We start from the raw sequence: 20,405 nt of genomic DNA, 5'->3' as shown, positions 1-20,405 counted from the left end.
TTCGTCTGTAAAGAATTCGTGTTAGTATTTTGCAGCTGTGAGTTATTAAACTGATAGTTCGGTAATTTTCACATCTGTCAACACCTGCTTTTTTGGGATTGGAATTATTATATTCTTCTTGAAGTCTGAGGGGATTTCGCCTGTTTCATACACCTTGCTCACCAGATGGTAGAGTTTTGTCAGGACTGGCTCTCCCGAGGCCGTCATAGTTCCAATGGAATGTTGTCTACTGCGGGGGCCTTGTTTCGACTCAGGTCTTTCAGTGCTCTGTCAAACTCTTCACGCAGTATCGTATCTCCCATTTCATCTTCATCTACATTCTCTTCCATTTCCATAATATTGTCCTCAAGTACATCGCCCTTACATAGACCTTCTATATACTTCTTCCACCTTTCTGCTTTCCCTTCTTTGCTTAGAACTGGTTTTCCATCTGAGCTCTTGATATTCATACAAGTGGTTCTCTTTTCTCCAAAGGTCTCTTTAATTTTCCTGTAGGCAGTACCTATCTTACCCCTAATGAGATAAGCCTCTACATCCTTATATTTATCCTCTAGCCATCCCTGCTTAGCCATTTTGCTCTCCCTGTCGATCTAATTTGGAGACGTTTCTATTCCTTTTTGCCTGCTTCATTTACTGCATTTTTATATTTTCTCCTTTCATCAATTAAATTCAGTATTTTTTCTGTTAGTCAAGGATTTCTACTAGCCCTCGTCTTTTTACCTACTTGTTCCTCTGCTGCCTTCACTACTTCATCCCTCAGAGCTACCCAATTTTCTTCTACTGTATTTTTTTCCCCCATTTCTCTCAATTGTTCCCTTATGCGCTCCCTGAAACTCTGTACAACCTCTGGTTTAGTCAGTTTATCCAGGGCCCATCTCCTTAAATTCTCACCTTTTTGCAGTTTCTTTAGTTTTAATCTACAGTTCATAACTAATAGATTGTGGTCAGAGTCGACATCTGCCCCTCGAAATAGTATGTAGTAGCTTACTCGCACTCCTATTTTTTATTCATTATTATGCCTACTCCTGCGTTACCCCTATCTGGTTTTGTATTTTAACCCTGTATCCATTTCCCTTTTTAACTTTTCTAACCTACCTGCCCGATTAAGGGATCTGACATTCCACGCCCCGATCCGTAGAACGCCAGTTTGCTTTCTCCTGATAACGACCTCTTCCTGAGTAGTCCCCGCCCAGAGAGCTGAATGGGGGACTATTTTACTTCCGGAATATTTTACCCAAGAGGACGCCATCATCATTTAACCACACAGGAAAGCTGCTTGCCCTCGGGAAAAATTTCGGCCGTAGTTTCCCCCTGCTTTCAGCCGTTCGCAGTACCAGCACAGCAAGGCCGTTTTGGTTAGTTTTACACGGCCAGATCAGTCAATCATCCAGACTGTTGTCCCTGCAACTACTGAAAAGGCTGCTGCCCCTCTTCAGGCACCGCACATTTCTCTGGCCTCTCAACTGATACCCCTCCTTTGTGGTTGCACCTACGGTACGGAAATCTGTATCGCTGAGGCACGCAAGCCTCCCCACCAACGGCAAGGTCCATGGTTCATGGGGGGAGATCAATAGATCAATAGATAAATAGATAAACTACATAAATTATCATTTTAACAGCCTTCTATACAGGGTGGTCCATGGATCGTGACCGTGCCAAATATCTCACGAAATAAGCATCAAATAAAAAAACTACAATGAACGAAACTCGTCTATCTTGAAGGGGGAGACCAGATGGCGCTATGGGTGGCCCGCTAGAAGGTGCTGCCACAGCTCAAACGGAAATCAACTGCGTTTTTTTAAAAATAGGAACCCCCATTTTTTATTACATATTCGTGTAGTACGTAAAGAAATATGAATGTTTTAGTTGGACCTCTTTTTTCGCTTTGTGATAGATGGCGCTGTAATAGTCACAAACGTATAAGTACGTGGTATCACGTAACATTCAGCCAGTGCGGACGGTATTTGCTTCGTGATATATTAACCGTGTTAAAATGGACCGTTAACCCATTGCGGAAAAGGTCTATATCGTGTTGATGTATGGCTATTCTGTTCAAAATACTCATCATGCGTGTGCTATGTATGCTGCTTGGTATCCTGAACGACATCATGTAAGTGTCCGGACCGTTCGTCAGATAGGTTACTTAAGGAAACAGGAAGTGTTCAGCCACATCTGAATCATCAACCACGACCCGCATCAAATGATGATGCCCAAGTAGGTGTTTTAGCTGCTGTTGCGGCTAATCCGCACATCAGTTGGTTGGTTGGTTGGTTTGGGGAAGGAGACCAGACAGCGTGGTCATCGGTCTCATCGGATTAGGGAAGGATGGGGAAGGAAGTCGGCCGTGCCCTTTCAGAGGAACCATCCCCGCATTTGCCTGGAGTGATTTAGGGAAATCACAACCGCACATCAGTAGCAGACAAATTGCACGAGAATCGGGAATCTCAAAAACGTCGGTGTTGAGAATGCTATATCAACATCAACTTCACCCGTACCATATTTCTATGCACCAGGGATTGCGTGACGACGACTTTGAACGTCGTGTACAGTTGTGGCATTGGGCAGTAGAGAAATAACGGGACGATGACAGATTTTTGGCACGCGTTTTGTTTAGCGGGGAAGCGTCATTCAGCGACAGCGGTAACGTAAATCGGCATAATACGCACTATTGGGCAACGAAAAATTCACGATGGGTGCGACAAGTGTAACATCAGCGTCCTTGGCGGGTTAATGTATGGTGCGGCGTTATGGGAGGAAGGATAATTGGCCACCATTTTATCGATGGCGCTCTAAATGGTGCAATGTATGCTGATTTGATACGTAATGTTCTACCGATGTTACTACAAGATGTTTCACTGCTTGACAGAATGGCGATGTACTTCCAACATGATGGATGTCCGGCACATAGCTCGGGTGCAGTTTGAGCGGTATTGAAGAGCATATTTCATGACATGTGGATTGGTCGTCGAAGCACCATAACATGGCCAGTTCACCAGATCTAACGTCTCCGGATTTATTTCTGTTGGGAAAGTTGAAGGATATTTGCTACCTTGATCCACCGACAACGCCTGACAACATGCGTCAGTGCATTGTCAATGCATGTGCGAACATTACGGAAGGCGAACTACTCGCTGTTGAGAGGAATGTCGTTACACGTATTGCCAAATTCATTGAGGCTGACGGACATCATTTTGAGCTTTTATTGCATTAATGAGGTATTTACAAGTAATCACGCTGTAACAGCATGCGTTCACAGAAATGATAAGTTCACAAAGGTACATGTATCACACTGGAACAACCGTAATAAATTGTTCAAACGTACCTACGTTCTGTATTTTAATGTAAAAAACCTACCTGTTACTAACTGTTCGTTTAAAATTGTGAGTCATATGTTTGTGACCACTACAGTGCCATCTATCACAAACGAAAAAAGTGGTCCAACTAAAACATTCATATTTCTTTACGTACTACACGAACATGTAATAAAAATGGTGGTTACTATTTAAAAAAACGGAGTTGATATCCGTTTGACCTATGGCAGCGCCATCTAGCTGGCCAACCATAGCGCCATCTGATTTCCCCCTTCAAGCTAGACAAGTTTCATTCTTTGTAGTTATAAAGAGAGGAAACAAAAAACTCAGCTGAAGTGTTTTGTGATTCATGGAAGCAAAATGATCGAAGTGAAAGAAAGCTATGTAGAAACGACACAAACAGGAATTCAGTCAAAGTCTATGTGCTTCAGGAAGGAAGAAAACGAAGAAATTCGTGTAAATTTTGACATTAACACTACAACGTAATATAACGAATTGGAACACCTGTTCGTATCGCTTGACATGCAGCGTGCCAACTAGTCAATACAGATACTCACTACAAAGGTGACCATGTCCTCGCATATCTCCGGTATCCCCTAACATTTTTACTAACGCACAGGTGATTAAAATTCTTTGCCTCAAAATGGAAAGAAAATTCGCCCTTGACTTCAGCGCCTCTTTCATGTAGCTGATTACACTACTACGGTAAAGCAGTGGAATGTCCAGAAGACTATTCCACTTCTCGGGCGATCATGTTCAAGGCGCATGTTTAGTTGGTGTCAACCCCCGAGTACTGTCGACGCGATCACAGCGTACGATACAACTAGACGCCTCCTGCGCATGTTAGTGTAAATCGGACGGTAGCAGCGAAGCGAACGACGACGGATGACGTGAGTACTTAAAAGTATTTACAAAATTTACGTTTCTGACAAACTGTCGAGGGTAAAAAAAAAAAAAACAAGTACAGAAGTGACGTCAATGTTCGAAAAAATATCCGGGTAAGATAAATCAAGGTTATGCAACCGATGCAACACACACATAAAAAAAAGTTATGCATCACCCCGGTTCCCAGAACTCCACGTTGTCTATGGATATTGTATCACAGACACAGTCCCTTTGACCGTTCAGAGATGTTACTACCCCCCTCCCGCCCAAAAAAAGTAAACAACCATGCATGAGCAGCGCCTATTAGACGGAGGGCGTCCGACAGCTGAACAGTTCCAGACATTCCACCAGGAAACAGGTATACGGCTCGTGTTGTCTGTAGTTCAACCACGCCTAGAAGGTCAATACCACGGTTCGATAGCTTCGGCGTTGTGACTTTGTGCCAGGAAGGCCTCTCAACAAGGGAAGTGTCCAGGCGTCTCGGAGTGAACCAAAGCGGTGTTGTTCCGACATGGAGGAGACACAGAAAGACTGGAACTGTCGATGAAATGCCTCGCTCAGGCCGCCCAAGGGCTACTACCGCAGTGGATGACCGCTACCTACGGATTATGGCTCGGAGGAACCCTGGCAGCAACGACACTATTTTGAATAATGCTTTTGGTGCAGCCACAGGAAGTCGTGTTACGACTCAAACTGTGCGCAATAGGCTGCATGATGCGCAACTTCACTCCCGACGTCCATGGTGAGGTCCATCTTTGCAACCACGACGCCATGCAGCGCGGTACAGATGGGCCCAACAACGTGCCGAATGCACCGCTCAAGTTTGCCATCATGTTCTCTTCACCGATGAGTGTCGCACATGCCTTCAACCAGACAATCGTCGAAGACGTGTTTATAGGCAACCAGGTCAGGCTGAACGCCTTGGACACATTCTCCAGCGAGTGCAGCAAGGCGGAGGTTCCCTTCAGTGCAGCAAGGCGGTGGTTCCCTTCTGTTTTGGGGTCGCATTATGTGGAGCCGACGTACGCCGCTGGTGGTCATGGAAGGCGCCGTAACGGCTGTACGATACGTGTCATCCTCCGACCGATAGTCAACCATATCGGCAGCAAAGTGGCGAGGCATTCGTCTTCATGGAAGACAATTCGTGCCCCATTCGTGCACATCTTGTGAATGACTACCTTCAAGATAACAACATCGCACGATTAGAGTGGCCATCACGTTCTCCCGACATGAACCTTATTAAACACGCCTGGGATAGATTTAAAAGGGCTGTTTATGGTTGACGTGACCCACCAACCACTCTGAGGGATCTACGCCGAATCGCCGTTGAGGAGTGGGACAATCAGGGCCAACAGTGCCTTGATGAACTTGTGGATACTACGCCACGACGAATACAGGCATTCATCAATGCAAGAGGACGTGCTACTGAGTATTAGAGGTACCGGTGTGTACAGCAGTCTGGACTACCACCCCTGAAGGTCCTGCAGTATGGTGATACAACATGCAATGTGTGGTTTTCATGAACAATAAAAACGGCAGAAATGATGTTCATGTTGATCTCTATTCCAATTTTCTGTCCAGGTTGCGGAACTGTGGGAACCGAGGTGTTTCAAATTTTTTTTTGATGTGCGTAGTTTTGTGTGTTAACAGTTGGTGACAAAAACCGTCAACAACAACAACAACACTACGACGTAATTTACATCTAAAGATGGCTAGCTGTAGGGTACTTTTACAATTTAATCATTTTCCCACAAAATGTCCCCATGAATTCGACGATGCACTCAATATGCCTCTATATTGGATGTAAATCAGAGAATATTATTGGCATGCTTCAGAAACAATCTCTTCATGCACAGAAGACGTATCACGGGACACGTCTTCTGACTAAGTATCAAGAATAAAAATTCCACATCACAGATACTCTTACTAATATGAGCTTTGAGAATCAGATTGAATCACACACAAAAAAACACTTGTGCAAATAAGAAGTAAAAAATGAAAGGGCGTAAACTTTGGAAGACACTTATTACTCTATAGAGTAAACACTCCAAAGGATTGCAGTTAACCAATGATACACGAATTGCAGTAAAAATTTCATATCACAAATCAGCAGTCGTAACATACTAATCGAAGGACTACGCCAAGAGGAAGGAGAAAGAATATTGAAGTGATAAAATTATGTAAACACAGTGGAAAGTAGGGGAGTACACAAAATAATTTACAAATTCAAATTGAGGAGGCACGGGAATGTTAGAGTAAGTCCAAAGATGTTTGTTTGGTGGAGCTCCTCATGATCCTGGGAGTTAATTCCTGGAATGTGAAGAACATCTGAAGTAAGTTTAGGTATTTTACCAGTAGACACCGAAAATTTATTTCTCGTACTTTCAGCTGCCATGGACAATACGAATAAGCTTTTATGTGATACTTCTAGTTATGAGGAAAGTTTACTCATATGTGGCGGCTTTGCATTTGTATCTTTGTATCTGGCAGTTTTCAGCCAAATATTCCAGTCACTTGAACCAAATTCCCGACCAATCTGTTCCGAATTTCCTAGACGTGCAGTCATTAATGAAAAACGTGAAGAATGAAAGTTATGAATTCGAGTGGAAGGTTAATTATTATAAGTTTTATTCGAATATCACTTATCAGCCAAATGAAGTTACCTGGGGCCAGTGAAGTGAAACGCAAACCGTCTAAGAATTTCTGGTCATGCGAAAAATGACACAATGAAATTACAAAGTCGTAGTTGTTGCACAGAAGTTTTTTTTTCTATTTAAGTGGCGACCAGTTAAAACAAAAACATACTTCTGTGCAACTTTGACGGTTTTGTAATTTCATTGAATCATAGTAAGTTGCTGCCTACAGCAATCTAGCAAGCTGCAAGTGAGAAAATAGGGTACTGTCAACAACAACAGAAACTGGTGTAATGGTAGCACGATTCGTCACGGGTAATAACGCATGGGAGCCAGTGAGCTATATTGATAGGACTGTTCTCGCGACTGCAATGCGACGCCAGCAATAATAGTTCACGTACAAACGACGACGTCACAAGTAGGAGGTGAAGAGTGAATAAGGATATTGAACGTCAGTTCGATCAGTAGAGGAAGATGAAAACCTAATAATCATTGGAGATAGGAATGCTGTAATAGGGGAAGAAGGACAAGACCCATTCACGGGGAAATATGGAGATGGTAGAAGGAAAGATGGAGGAGAATGTCTAATTTTATCAAGTAATACCGAATACAACTACATCTGCATGAATGCGTCGACATCCATACTTAATTGTCTGATAGAAGATTCATAAAACCACTCTCAGATTACTCCTTGTCCGTTCCACCCTCGAACTGCATGTGGGAAAATTTAGCACCTCGACCGATGAATGCGAATTGTAATTTTTCTTAGTTTATTATGACGATTATTTCTCGCTATGTAGAAGGCAGCCAAGAAAATGCTTTCGAATTCGGAGGAGAAATCTGCTGATTGAAATTTCCTGGGAAGATCACGAAGTAACGACAAACTCCTTGTTTTAATGCTTACCACTTCTGTTGTGTTGGCTATTGCCAGAGTCCAAGGAAGGAGGGATGTTGCGATGATCGGTGGCAGGAATCTGTACAAGACACTTAATTAATAAAACTCCTTGTTTCTAAAAAGAAAATGAAGTTAAATTATGAGTCGTGGCTGGCTCATGTTATCCGTTGGATTAAACCTCGGTTGCTATTCAGTGCTTAGTCTCCCGCGGTTATCGCGATTATGCTGTTATCCTCTCTCACTGCGAGTGGCAGCCGCAGCGGTGTGTGTCGGTATTCGCACCTTGCACTCTCTTTGGCCTGACATAATTCCGGCTGTGTGGTGTGCGATCAGTTGGTCGGTTGGCGTGGAGCAGCGAGGAAATCTCCGCGCCGCGTAGTTTGGCCGAGGCCGTTGGCGGTGTCCACGCGCGGTCGGAGTGTGTGGTGCTGTTCCAATTGCTACGAGATCCGTGGCTCACCGATCTTGGACACGAAAGTTGGGTTTTGACTTAATCTACCAGCAAGTCACGACTGTACACACTGTGTCGTTAGGATTTCGTAAACGGCTGTTGGGACATTCCTGCGAGCAACAACGTGTGTTTTCGAGTTGGCAAATTTTAGCCACCATCCCGTGGAGTTTACGTGTACTTGTTTATTTTGAATTGAAGTGCACCAGCGGAATCTTCTACCTTGTGGCCGTTAACGTTCCGGTTACCTGCCCCGGCCGTTGACGTAAATTCTGGCAGTGTATTTTTCATCATCGTGTTGGCGCTATCCGGCACGGTGTGTAGTTTGACAGCTAATGTATAATTGGTTATGGGCGCCAATACCTTCTATGTTGCTCCATTGAACTCCTTGTTGTGTGCTCATCGGGTAGAACGGAAGTCATCTTGTCGGTGGGTCCCTTGTCTGTCTGTCGGTTGAGTTGTCGTCGGATCGAGAAATGTTGGGCCAACTGCCTGTTTCACCTGTTTGTTGTTGTGGTCTTCAGTCCTGAGACTGGTTTGATGCAGCTCTCCATGCTACTCTATCCTGTGCAAGCTTCTTCATCTCCCAGTACCTACTGCAACCTACATCCTTCTGAATCTGCTTAGTGTATTCATCTCTTGGTCTCCCTCTACTATTTTTACCCCCCACGCTGCCCTCCAATGCTAAATTTGTGATCCCTTGATGCCTCAAAACATGTCCTACCAACCGATCCCTTCTTCTATTCAGGTTGTGCCACAAACTTCTCTTCTCCCCAATCCCATTCAATACCTCCTCATTAGCTACATGATCTACCCACCTTATCTTCAGCATTCTTCTGTAGCACCACATTTCGAAAGCTTCTATTCTCTTCTTGTCCAAACTGGTTATCGTCCATGTTCCACTTCCATACATGGCTACACTCCATACAAATACTTTCAGAAACGACTTCCTGACACTTAAATCTATACTCGATGTTAACAAATTTCTCTTCTTCAGAAAAGATTTCCTTGCCATACCCAGTCTACATTATATATCCTCTCTACTTCGACTGTCATCAGTTATTTTACTCCCTAAATAGCAAAACTCCTTTACTACTTTAAGTGTCTCGTTTCCTAATCTAATCCCCTCAGCATCACCCGATTTAATTTGACTACATTCCTTTATCCTCGTTTTGCTTTTGTTGATGTTCATCTTATATCCTCCTTTCAAGACACTGTACATTCCGTTCAACTGCTCTTCCAAGTCCTTTGCTACCTCTGACAGAATTACAATGTCATCGGCGAACATCAAAGTTTTTACTTCTTCTCCATGAATTTTAATACCTACTCCGAATTTTTCTTTTGTTTCCTTTACTGCTTGCTCAATATACATATTAAATAACATCGGGGAGAGACTACAACCCTGTCTCACTCCTTTCCCAACCACTGCTTCCCTCTCATGCCCCTCGACTCTTATAACTGCCATCTGGTTGCTGTACAAATTGTAAATAGCCTTTCGCTCCCTGTATTTTACCCCTCTCAACTTCAGAATTTGAAAGAGAGTATTCCAGTTAACGTTGTCAAAAGCTTTATCTAAGTCTACAAATGCTAGAAACGTAGGTTTGCCTTTTCTTAATCTTTCTTCTAAGATAAGTCGTAAGGTTAGTATTGCCTCACGTGTTCCAACATTTCTACGGAATCCAAACTGATCTTCCCCGAGATCCGCTTCTACCAGTTTTTCCATTCGTCTGTAAAGAATTCGCGTTAGTATTTTGCAGCTGTGACTTATTAAACTGATAGTTCCGTAATTTTCACATCTGTCAACACCTGCTTTCTTTGGGATTGGAATTATTATATTCTTCTTGAAGTCTGTGGATATTTCGCCTGTATCATACATCTTGCTCACCAGATGGTAGAGTTTTGTCAGGACTGGCTCTCCCAAAGCTGTCAATAGTTCTATTGGATTGTTGTCTACTCCCGGGGCCTTGTTTCGACTCAGGTCGTTCAGTGGTCTGTCAAACTCTTCACGCAGTATCTTATCTCCCATTTCATCTTCATCTACATCCTCTTCCATTTCCATAATATTGTCTTCAAGTACATCGCCCTTGTATAAACCCTCTATATACTCCTTCCACCTTTCTGCCTTCCCTTCTTTGCTTAGAACTGGGTTGCTATCTGAGCTCTTGATATTCATACAAGTGGTTATCTTCTCTCCAAAAGTCTCTTTAATTTTCCTGTAGGCAATATCTATCTTACCCCTAGTGACACAACCCTCTACATCCTTACATTTGTCCTCTAGCCATCCCTGCTTAGCCATTTTGCACTTCCTGTCGATCTCATTTTTGAGACGTTTGTATTCCTTTTTGCCTGCTTCATTTACTGCATTTTTATATTTTCTCCTTTCATCAATTAAATTCAATATTTGTTCTGTTACCCAAGGATTTCTATTAGCCCTCGTCTTTTTACCTACTTGATCCTCTGCTGCCTTCACTACTTCATCCCTCAGAGCTACCCATTCTTCTTCTACTGTATTTCTTTCCCCCATTCCTGTCAATTGTTCCCTTATGCTCTCCCTGAAACTCTCTACAACCTCTGGTTCTTTCAGTTTATCCAGGTCCCATCTCCCTATATTCCCACCTTTTTGCAGTTTCTTCAGTTTCAATCTGCAGTTCATAACCAATAAATTGTGGTCATAATCCACATCTGCCCCTGGAAATGTCTTACAATTTAAAACCTGGTTCCTAAATCTCTGTCTTACCATTATATAATCTATCTGATACCTTTTAGTATCTCCAGGATTCTTCCAGGTATACAACCTTCTTTTATGATTCTTGAACCAAGTGTTAGCTATGATTAAGTTATGCTCTGTGCAAAATTCTACAAGGCGGCTTCCCCTTTCATTTCTTCCCCCCAATCCATATTCACCTACTATGTTTCCTTCTCTCCCTTTTCCTACTGACGAATTCCAGTCACCCATGACTATTAAATTTTCGTCTCCGTTCACTACCTGAATAATTTCTTTTATCTCGTCATACATTTCATCAATTTCTTCATCATCTGCAGAGCTAGTTGGCATATAAACTTGTACTACTGTAGTAGTCATGGGCTTTGTGTCTATCTTGGCCACAATAATGCGTTCACTATGCTGTTTGTAGTAGCTAACCCGCACTCCTATTTTTTTATTCATTATTAAACCTACTCCTGCATTACCCCTATTTGATTTTGTATTTATAACCCTGTAATCACCTGACCAAAAGTCTTGTTCCTCCTGCCACCGAACTTCACTAATTCCCACTGTATCTAACTTTAAACTATCCATTTCTCTTTTTAAATTTTCTAACCTACCTGCCCGATTAAGGGATCTGACATTCCACGCTCCGATCCGTAGAACGCCAGTTTTATTTCTCCTGATAACGACGTCCTCTTGAGTAGTCCCCGCCCGGAGATCCGAGTAAGGGACTATTTTACCTCCGGAATATTTTACCCAAGAGGACGCCATCATCATTTAATCATACAGTAAAGCTGCATGTCCTCGGGAAAAATTACGGCTGTAGTTTCCCCTTGCTTTCAGCCGTCCGCAGTACCAGCACAGCAAGGCCGTTTTGGTTAATGTTACAAGGCCAGATCAGTCAATCACCCAGACTGTTGCCCTTGCAACTACTGAAAAGGCTGCTGCCCCTCTTCAGGAACCACATGTTTGTCTGGCCTCTCAACAGATACCCCTCCGTTGTGGTTGCACCTACGGTACGGCCATCTGTATCGCTGAGGCACGCAAGCCTCCCCACCAACGGCAAGGTCCATGGTTCATGGGGGGCTGTTTTACCTAAGCGAGCGTTAATGTTTGAATTCCAACCGACCCTCGGAAACTTTTGAGCGCCGTTGGGTGTACTGCCTTTTCTTATTTGTTCTTGTTGTTTGTATTTGTATGGTTTCTAGCCGAATTTTAAATTAAGTTTGTTTTTCCCTTAAGGCGTAATATTGTCTGGGCCTTCAGCCTAATTAAAGAACTGTTTTAAGGTAAGGCCTTTGGCCCTTTGAAAATTAATTTTGGTTTGAGTATTAAGTGATGGGCCTTCAGTTTTGCTCTTAAGGTGTGAGATTGTTTGGGCCTTCAGCATAATTGAAAGAACTGATTAAAGGTAAGGCCTTCTGCCTTTTAACATTCTGATTTTGGTTTGAGTCTTAAGTTATTGGCTTTCAGCCGATTTTAAAGTAAATTGGTCTTGCCCTTAAGGCATGGGATTGTATGACGCATTCAGCCGGTAAATTAATGCAGTGGTTTTTTTTTTTAATTTTCTTAGCTATTGTCATCTGTCCTGTCCTGCGTGTTTAGCAGGGCGTCTCAAATTAACTTCTTTTGACTCATATGCTTCCTTTGCCTCCTGCATACTTGTTCTTTGACAACTTCGTTAACTACTCGCAGAACGCAGTACCAATATTCAGTACTGATGCTCCTGAAGACTGCGACGGAATTGGGGGACCGACGACGAGCGGCTGGTTGAGTCAGCGTCGACAGGGGCGCTCAACTCTGTCTTCCTAGAGGTGTGGCACTGCCCGCTCTTTCCATTCGCTCGCGGGTCAGCGCCTTCTTGGCTCTGAGCACTATGGGACTTAACATCTATAGTCATCAGTCCCCTAGAACTTAGAACTACTTAAACCCAACTAACCTAAGGACATCACACAACACCCAGTCATCACGAGGCAGAGAAAATCCCTGACCCCGCCGGGAATCGAACCCGGGAACCCGGGCGTGGGAAGCGAGAACGCTACCGCACGACCACGAACTGCGGACAGCGCCTTCTTGATGCCGTTTCGCGGCGCTGCGCTAGTTGGTGTGCAACCGATGCTTTAGGAATGCCAAATTACAGTGACAGTCTGTCCTATACTTCGTGATAATACGAAACAAGCTTCCCTTCTTTGAACTTTTTCCATGTCTTCTGTCAATACTGTCTGATAAGGATACTACACTGCGCAACAAAATTCCCGAATCGGTCGGACAAACGTAGTGTAGGCAGCCTTTTTAGTAGTAGATTTGTTGCTTCTAACTATTCTGCCAATAAAACGCAGTCTTTGGTTCATCTTCCCCGCAATATTTTCTAATGATGTTTCCAATAATTTAGGATATTCGTAATTATAATCGCTAGGTATTTAGTTGACTCGACTATACTTTATGTGATTTGTAGTGAGACCAAAATCTAATGGATTTTTTATTTAGTACACAGTTCAAGAACTACAACACTAGCACGTATACTTGGGAAAGACCTGGAGACAAGCTGCATTACATCGTGGTCAGACAGATTTAGATATCAGGTATTACATAGTAAGGCGAACTAAGCAGCAGATGTGGAGTCAGACGAAGATTTAGTAAGTTAAAGTGTTGATTGAAATTGAGTGGAATCTTCCGAAAGAATCAATGTGTAACGAAGTGGGACGCAGCGGTATTGAGTAATAATGACGTGCGTTTTAAGTTCTCTAAGGCTGTAGGTACCGCAGTAATGAGTACCACAATAGCTTGTTTATTGGAAGGAGGGTGGATAGCTCTAAACACGGCCGTGATAATCCCGAAGATAGCGACAGCGGATAAGCACGAGAAATGTCGCACAGTCATCTTAACATCTCACGCATGCTAGTTGGTAACAAGAATAATATACAGATCAACGGAAAACAAAGTTGAGGTTCTGTTTTGGATTTAGGACTTATAAAGACACAAGAGAGGCAGTTGTGATGTTGCACTTGATAATCGAAGCATGCCTTTACCGACCTAGTAGTAGCGTACAACGACATTCGAAATTCTGGAGAAAGGTAAGGTATATGTGTCAGGTACAGGAAAAGGTGGGTAATATGCAATAAAGACAAAAACCAAGAGGCAAAAACAAGATGATGTATGAAATCCTGTTGCCTCTTCTTCCTATCATATCCGAAGCAACAGACACCACGCATTCAGATAATGAAGTCGCTTTGATGCGCAATGAATCCGCCACCTTCAGTGTAGATACACACGTCCGACCTCTGAGGAATCTCAAAGTAGCGATCATTGAGAACATTCCCACCTATGCCTCTTCTTTCTATCATATCCGAAGCAACAGACACCACGCATTCAGATAATGAAGTCGCTTTGATGGGCAATGAATCCGCCACCTTCAGTGTGGATACACACGTCCGACCTCTGAGGAATCTCAAAGTAGCGATCGTTGAGAACATTACCACCTATGCCTCTTCTTTCTATCATATCCGAAGCAACAAGGTACCACGCATTCAGATAATGAAGTCGCTTTGATGGGCAATGAATCCGCCACCTTCAGTGTGGATACACACGTCCGACCTCTGAGGAATCTCAAAGTAGCGATCGTTGAGAACATTACCACCTATGCCTCTTCTTTCTATCATATCCGAAGCAACAAGGTACCACGCATTCAGATAATGAAGTCGCTTTGATGGGCAATGAATCCGCCACCTTCAGTGTGGATACACACGAGGAATCTCAAAGTAGCGATCATTGAGAACATTCCCACCTATGCCTCTTGTTTCTATCATATCCGAAGCAACAAGACACCACGCATTCAGATAATGAAGTCGCTTTGAAGCGCAATGAATCCGCCACCTTCAGTGTGGATACACACGTCCGACCTCTGAGAAATCTCAAAGTAGCGATCATTGAGAACATTCCCACCTATGCCTCTTCTTTCTATCATATCCGAAGCAACAAGACACCACGCATGCAGATAATGAAGTCGCTTTGATGGGCAATGAATCCGCCACCTTCAGTGTGGATACACACTTCCGACCTCTGAGGAATCTCAAAGTAGCCATCATTGAGAACATTCCCACCTATGCCTCTTCTTTCTATCATATCCGAAGCAACAAGACACCACGCATTCAGATAATGAAGTCGCTTTGATGGGCAATGAATCCGCCACCTTCAGTGTGGATACACACGTCCGACCTCTGAGGAATCTCAAAGTAGCGATCATTGAGAACATTCCCACCTATGCCACTTCTTTCTATCATATCCGAAGCAACAGACACCACGCATTCAGATAATAAAGTCGCTTTGATGCGCAATGAATCCGCCACCTTCAGTGTGGATACACACGTTCGACCTCTGAGGAATCTCAAAGTAGCGATCATTGAGAACATTCCCACTTATGCCTCTTCTTTCTATCATATCCGAAGCAACAAGACACCATGCATTCAGATAATGATGTCGCTTTGATGGGCAATGAATCCGCCACCTTCAGTGTGGATACACACGTCCGACCTCTGAGGAATCTCAAAGTAGCGATCATTGAGAACATTCCCACCTATGCCTCTTCTTTCTATCATATCCGAAGCAACAAGACACCACGCATTCAGATAATGAAGTCGCTTTGATGGGCAATGAATCCGCCACCTTCAGTGTGGATACACACGTCCGACCCCTGAGGAATCTCAAAGTAGCGATCATTGAGAACATTCCCACCTATGCCTCTTCTTTCTATCATATCCGAAGCAACAGACACCACGCATTCAGATAATGAAGTCGCTTTGATGGGCAATGAATCCGCCACCTTCAGTGTGGATACACACGTCGGACCTCTGAGGAATCTCAAAGTAGCGATCATTGAGAACATTCCCACCTATGCCTCTTCTTTCTATCATATCCGAAGCAACAAGATACCACGCATTCAGATAAAGAAGTCGCTTTGATGGGCAATGAACCCGCCACCTTCAGTGTGGATACACACGTCCGACCTCTGAGGAATCTCAAAGTAGCGATCATTGAGAACATTCCCACCCATGCAATCTATCCGTAGTCCGCGCATTTGTGATAGGGACTGTGTTCCGGTAGCGCAGTGGTAAACGCCACTGTCTAGGAAGTAACTGCCACGGTACCTCAACGTTTTCCGTATGGGGGCTGGCTTTCCTCTGTAAAAAAAAAGTCATGTGACGTCCTCTCAGATCAATTGCCGAGTATAACGACGAACAAAATTGTTACGGCGTAAAGTCAGCGCCGACAGGCCAGCCGGGAACGAAAGAAGAAACGGCTGTGACAAGAGGTCAGCCAATTGCACGCTGACCAATGATCCCTCCAGGACGACAACTCGACAACAGCGGGCCCTAGGTGGAGAGACATAAGCGCCACGACCGACTGGTGGCAGCCCACTTCGATAGCAGCTTCAGCTTTAGCCGTTAGCCGACGCATTGCAGCATTTATCATTAGCATGCTCTACAAAGCACAGACTTCTGTTTGTCTATTCTGAAGAAGATTGATTATTTTGTATGCCGCCCTTTGCTTGTGGCCCATCTGTGTAGTCAAAGTTAAGTAATTTTATTTCTCTAATTCTTATTAATACGAGTTGTTTGTCTAGAGAACCGAACATGCAGGACTCCTAGACACACCAAAAATGAAAGAATGTGAGCAGGAGATCCCGATTTGAAATTCGGTCCGGCACACCTTTTCACTCGTCGCCGCTGATTCCGCTTAGATTCCCGCCGATGCAGCTGACATGAATAGCTCCTTACTTTTCCTCTCTTCCCACCCCCTTCCTCCACCTTCATTTTACATAAAAAATAAGAAGATCTAGAACAAAGTGCCCAGATTGAAAAGGCTATAGGATGGGTATGCAGTCTTTCGTCCCTACTGATCAATCTGTATTATAAAGAAGCAAAGGCGGAAATAAAAGAGGTGTTTAACAAAAAATGGTTCAAATGGCTCTGAGCACTATGGGACTTAACATCTATGGTCATCAGTCCCCTAGAACTTAGAACTACTTAAACCTAACTAACCTAAGGACATCACACAACACAGGTGTTTAACAGCGAGAGAAAAGTTAGGTTGAAAGAATGTCAATGGTACTATCGGCTCGTGACATTGCTATCTCCGGCCACTGTGGCCGAGCGGTTCTAGACACTTCAGTCCGGCACCGCGCTGCTGCTACGGTCGCAGGTTCGAATCCTGCCTCGGGCGTGGATGTGTGTGATGTCCTTAAGTTAGGTTTAAGTTGTTCTAAGTACTAGGGGACCGATTACCTCAGCTGTTAAGTCCCATACTGCTTTGAGCCATTTCAACCATTTGAATTTGCCACCGTGTGAAAGTGAGGAACAGATGTAAAAGCTGTTGAATAAAAATAAGAATATAATGAAGTCACATTGATTGATAGTAAACCAAAGAAAGACTAAAACAATAAGAAGTAGCAGAAATAAGAATCGCGATAAAGTTAGCATCAAATTTGGGGATACTAAGAGAACGATGTGTGAGAATTCTGCAACCCTGGATGCAAAATAATACATGAGGAACGAAGCATGAAAGACTTAAAGCTCACTAGCAAAGACAGAGAGATCATTCCTGACCAACAGCAGTCCACTGGTTTCAAATACAGGTCACCATTTGAGGAAGAAGTTTCTCAGAATGTATGTTAGGAGCATAGGAGTGAATGAAATGCGGTAAAAACGGAAGGTAACAGAATCAAAGGATCTGAGTGAAGGTCCTGAGGAAAGACGCGGAAAATTGGAGTACTGATAAGACAGGAAATAAGGTTTTCCACATAATCAGCGAGGAGAGGAACGTGTACGTAAAGGGACAGGTGACAGTAGATCTTTAGTGGTTCCTGAGGGAGTTCCAGAGGGTTAATTCTGTAGCGGAAGACAGAGACTGGAACATATCGTTGAAGGTGTTGGGTACAAGTGCTACTCTGTGACGAAGAGGTTGGCGGACAGCAGAAAACCAGATGACTGACGACACACAAAACTAGCAGTATCAGCTGCCATGCTCACTGCTGGGTATCACAAACGGCTTACGTGTATGATCCAGTCCCTGGGGCTGTGTGCGTTGGTTCCACACACGTAGAGGCGGCTGCCTACGCCGTCCATCGGTTGGATCACCCGGATGTGGTTCCGGCAGTCGAAGTGCTGAAACACACAACGATCAGCCATGTATACGTTTTAAGCTAAAACTCAGATGCCACAGACAATTGATATGTCGTCCCAGATATAACTGAATCGATGAGTTGGAAAAGGGGTCATGTCCACTTTTGTTTCAAATTACATCTGTTGCAAACAACTGATCTTTGTATGCATCGTTTGGTGCAACAAGGGGCCATGTCCCATCAACAGAACTGCTCGTTAGATAGATATTGAATTAGGAAAGGTGCCATGTCCAGATAAATTACCGTATAATAGACCTGTTCCAATAAATAACAAACTAGATGATGTTCTAATTATTCTGCAACACATACTTGACGCGCAGAAGCCACTTGACATTGGTAGCTGCCAGTGGCCAGGGCATGATGGACGCGAAAAACATGAAGCATACCCGCCATTGTCTGTTTTGCTGTGTTTTGATTGTGATGTTTTGGGTGCGTTATAAATAAGGCTTTATGCTAATAACATACTCTTTTTTTGCTATAATGAATGTGGATAATGTAGTATCATTGCCACAGATACTACTACAAAGCCACGTCAACACAAGGTTGGTAGCCCGTCGTCTGTCGAGCACAGCGCATTCTAGCGGACTGTGCAGCTCGACGGAACTGGAGTGTGCCTCGTTCACTTCTTAGCTAGATGTCAACCTAGGCAGACACACTTTCATAATCGGCCCTCAGCCAGTTCTGTTTGCATCGATTCTCTGAGAAGGGCCCTTCAGGCTTAGTCCCTGAGAATATGTTCTGTTAGTTACAGCCGTAGCTGCAGTCCTACAAACTACTGAAGATAAGTAATTTTCATTGTACTATGTATTTCTTGAATAATAATCCTTCTCTCTAACAGTGTGCCGTACCACATATTATTGCAACCTGGACTCCTTCAGCTCCTATCAACTCAGCCTCCTACTTATTTGCGTTTACTAACGAGCTGAGAATACCTCTACACAGTGAGACACTACAGATATTAGAATCTGGCTACCTCATCAAGATTATAGTGTTCGAGAAAGGGCCATACCGTACATTCAAACTGGGTTACTGACCACGATTGAAGTCTAAAGTAAGTTGTAATGGTGTATGTTCTTTCATCACACAGCTAGTAACTCCACGACACCATACTTAAACCTGTCGTGAAGTAAAACAGTTTTTTTGTGTCTCCTGTAAAATTTACTTTCTGGGACAAGACTCATTGTCCAAACAACCGATTCAAATGCATTAACGACTGTGACATTGGACTATAGATCCAAATGTCACAATGGCCGCTGCTGGTTTAATACTTACAGCTTCTATCTTAATTCTTTATTTGTAGCTTTTAACACATGTTGACGTTTCGACAACCAAGCGGATAATAAATCAAAATATTATGAAGACATTTGGAAAGCAATTCAGCAGAGATTCAGCGTCACATTAATTCGAAAAGTCTTTGCGTGATTTCCAGAGGTTTGTGGGACTCACGCAGTTACCGAAATAACGCCGGCCGCTGTGGCCGAGCGGTTCTAGGCGCTGCTGTTACGGTCGCAGATTCGAATCCTACGTCGGGCATGGATGTGTGTGATGTCCTTAGGTTAGTTAGGTTTAAGTAGTTCTAAGTTCTAGGGGACTGATGACCTGAGATGTTAAGTACCGCCATTAAAGGATACAAGCGGTCCACAATAATTTTCATAGCGCCGGCCGCGGTGGTCTAGCGGTTCTAGGCGCTCAGTCCGGAACCGCGTTACTGCTACGGTCGCAGGTTCGAATCCTGCCTCGGGCATGGATGTGTGTGACGTCCTTAGGTTAGTTAGGTTTAAGTAGTTCTAAGTTCTAGGGGACTGATGACCACAGATGTTAAGTCCCATAGTGCTCAGAGCCATTTGAACCATTTTTGAATTTTGATAGCCCACGGGTGCCATGGTATCTATAAAACAGGTGCCATGGAAAGCGTAATGGAGAGTGTCTTAGTACTGTACCAAACCGCCTGTGTCCTTGGTGCGGTTCGAGCAGCCGTTCGCTTAGATGACCGCATATCTGGACCCAATCATCGGCCTGGTGCAACGTGAGTCATCCGACTAGGCGACACGTGTGGCCCACTGTCCAATCTTGATGATCTCGTGACCACTAAAATCATAATTGACCATGTAGTCGGGTCAACATGGGAAAAAGTAGGAGTCGTCCGCTGGGGATTCCTGTGTTGAGCTACGATCGCTGGGCGGTGTGCTCCGAAACAATTGTGCCTGCCGCAGCACTGTACATGTCGTCATATCTCCCACGGGTCACCGTCTGTTTCGCTTTACAGAGAGCGCAAGCCTCCGACCTCCACTCTTCTGTAGTGAGCAGTGGATGCAACAGCTTCCCATAGATACAGTAAATGTATTCGCA

The 20,405-nt window shown here is 43.8% G+C and overlaps 1 protein-coding gene across 1 annotated transcript in view; it reads right to left on the bottom strand.

The window, feature by feature from the left end:
- Positions 1-20,405, bottom strand: part of LOC126199397 (semaphorin-2A-like) — a 1,365,238-nt gene that overhangs the window by 413,049 nt on the left and 931,784 nt on the right. Inside the window, exon 5 of the mRNA XM_049936316.1 lies at positions 17,929-18,039. Within this exon, the coding sequence (XP_049792273.1) occupies positions 17,929-18,039 (111 nt within the window). The remainder of the gene's footprint in view (positions 1-17,928; positions 18,040-20,405) is intronic.

Source organism: Schistocerca nitens, chromosome 8 (assembly GCF_023898315.1).
Source record: "Schistocerca nitens isolate TAMUIC-IGC-003100 chromosome 8, iqSchNite1.1, whole genome shotgun sequence".
NCBI lineage: Eukaryota > Metazoa > Arthropoda > Insecta > Orthoptera > Acrididae > Schistocerca > Schistocerca nitens.
The sequence above is the reverse complement of the archived record's forward strand: the minus strand, read 5'-3'. Positions and strand labels throughout refer to the sequence as shown.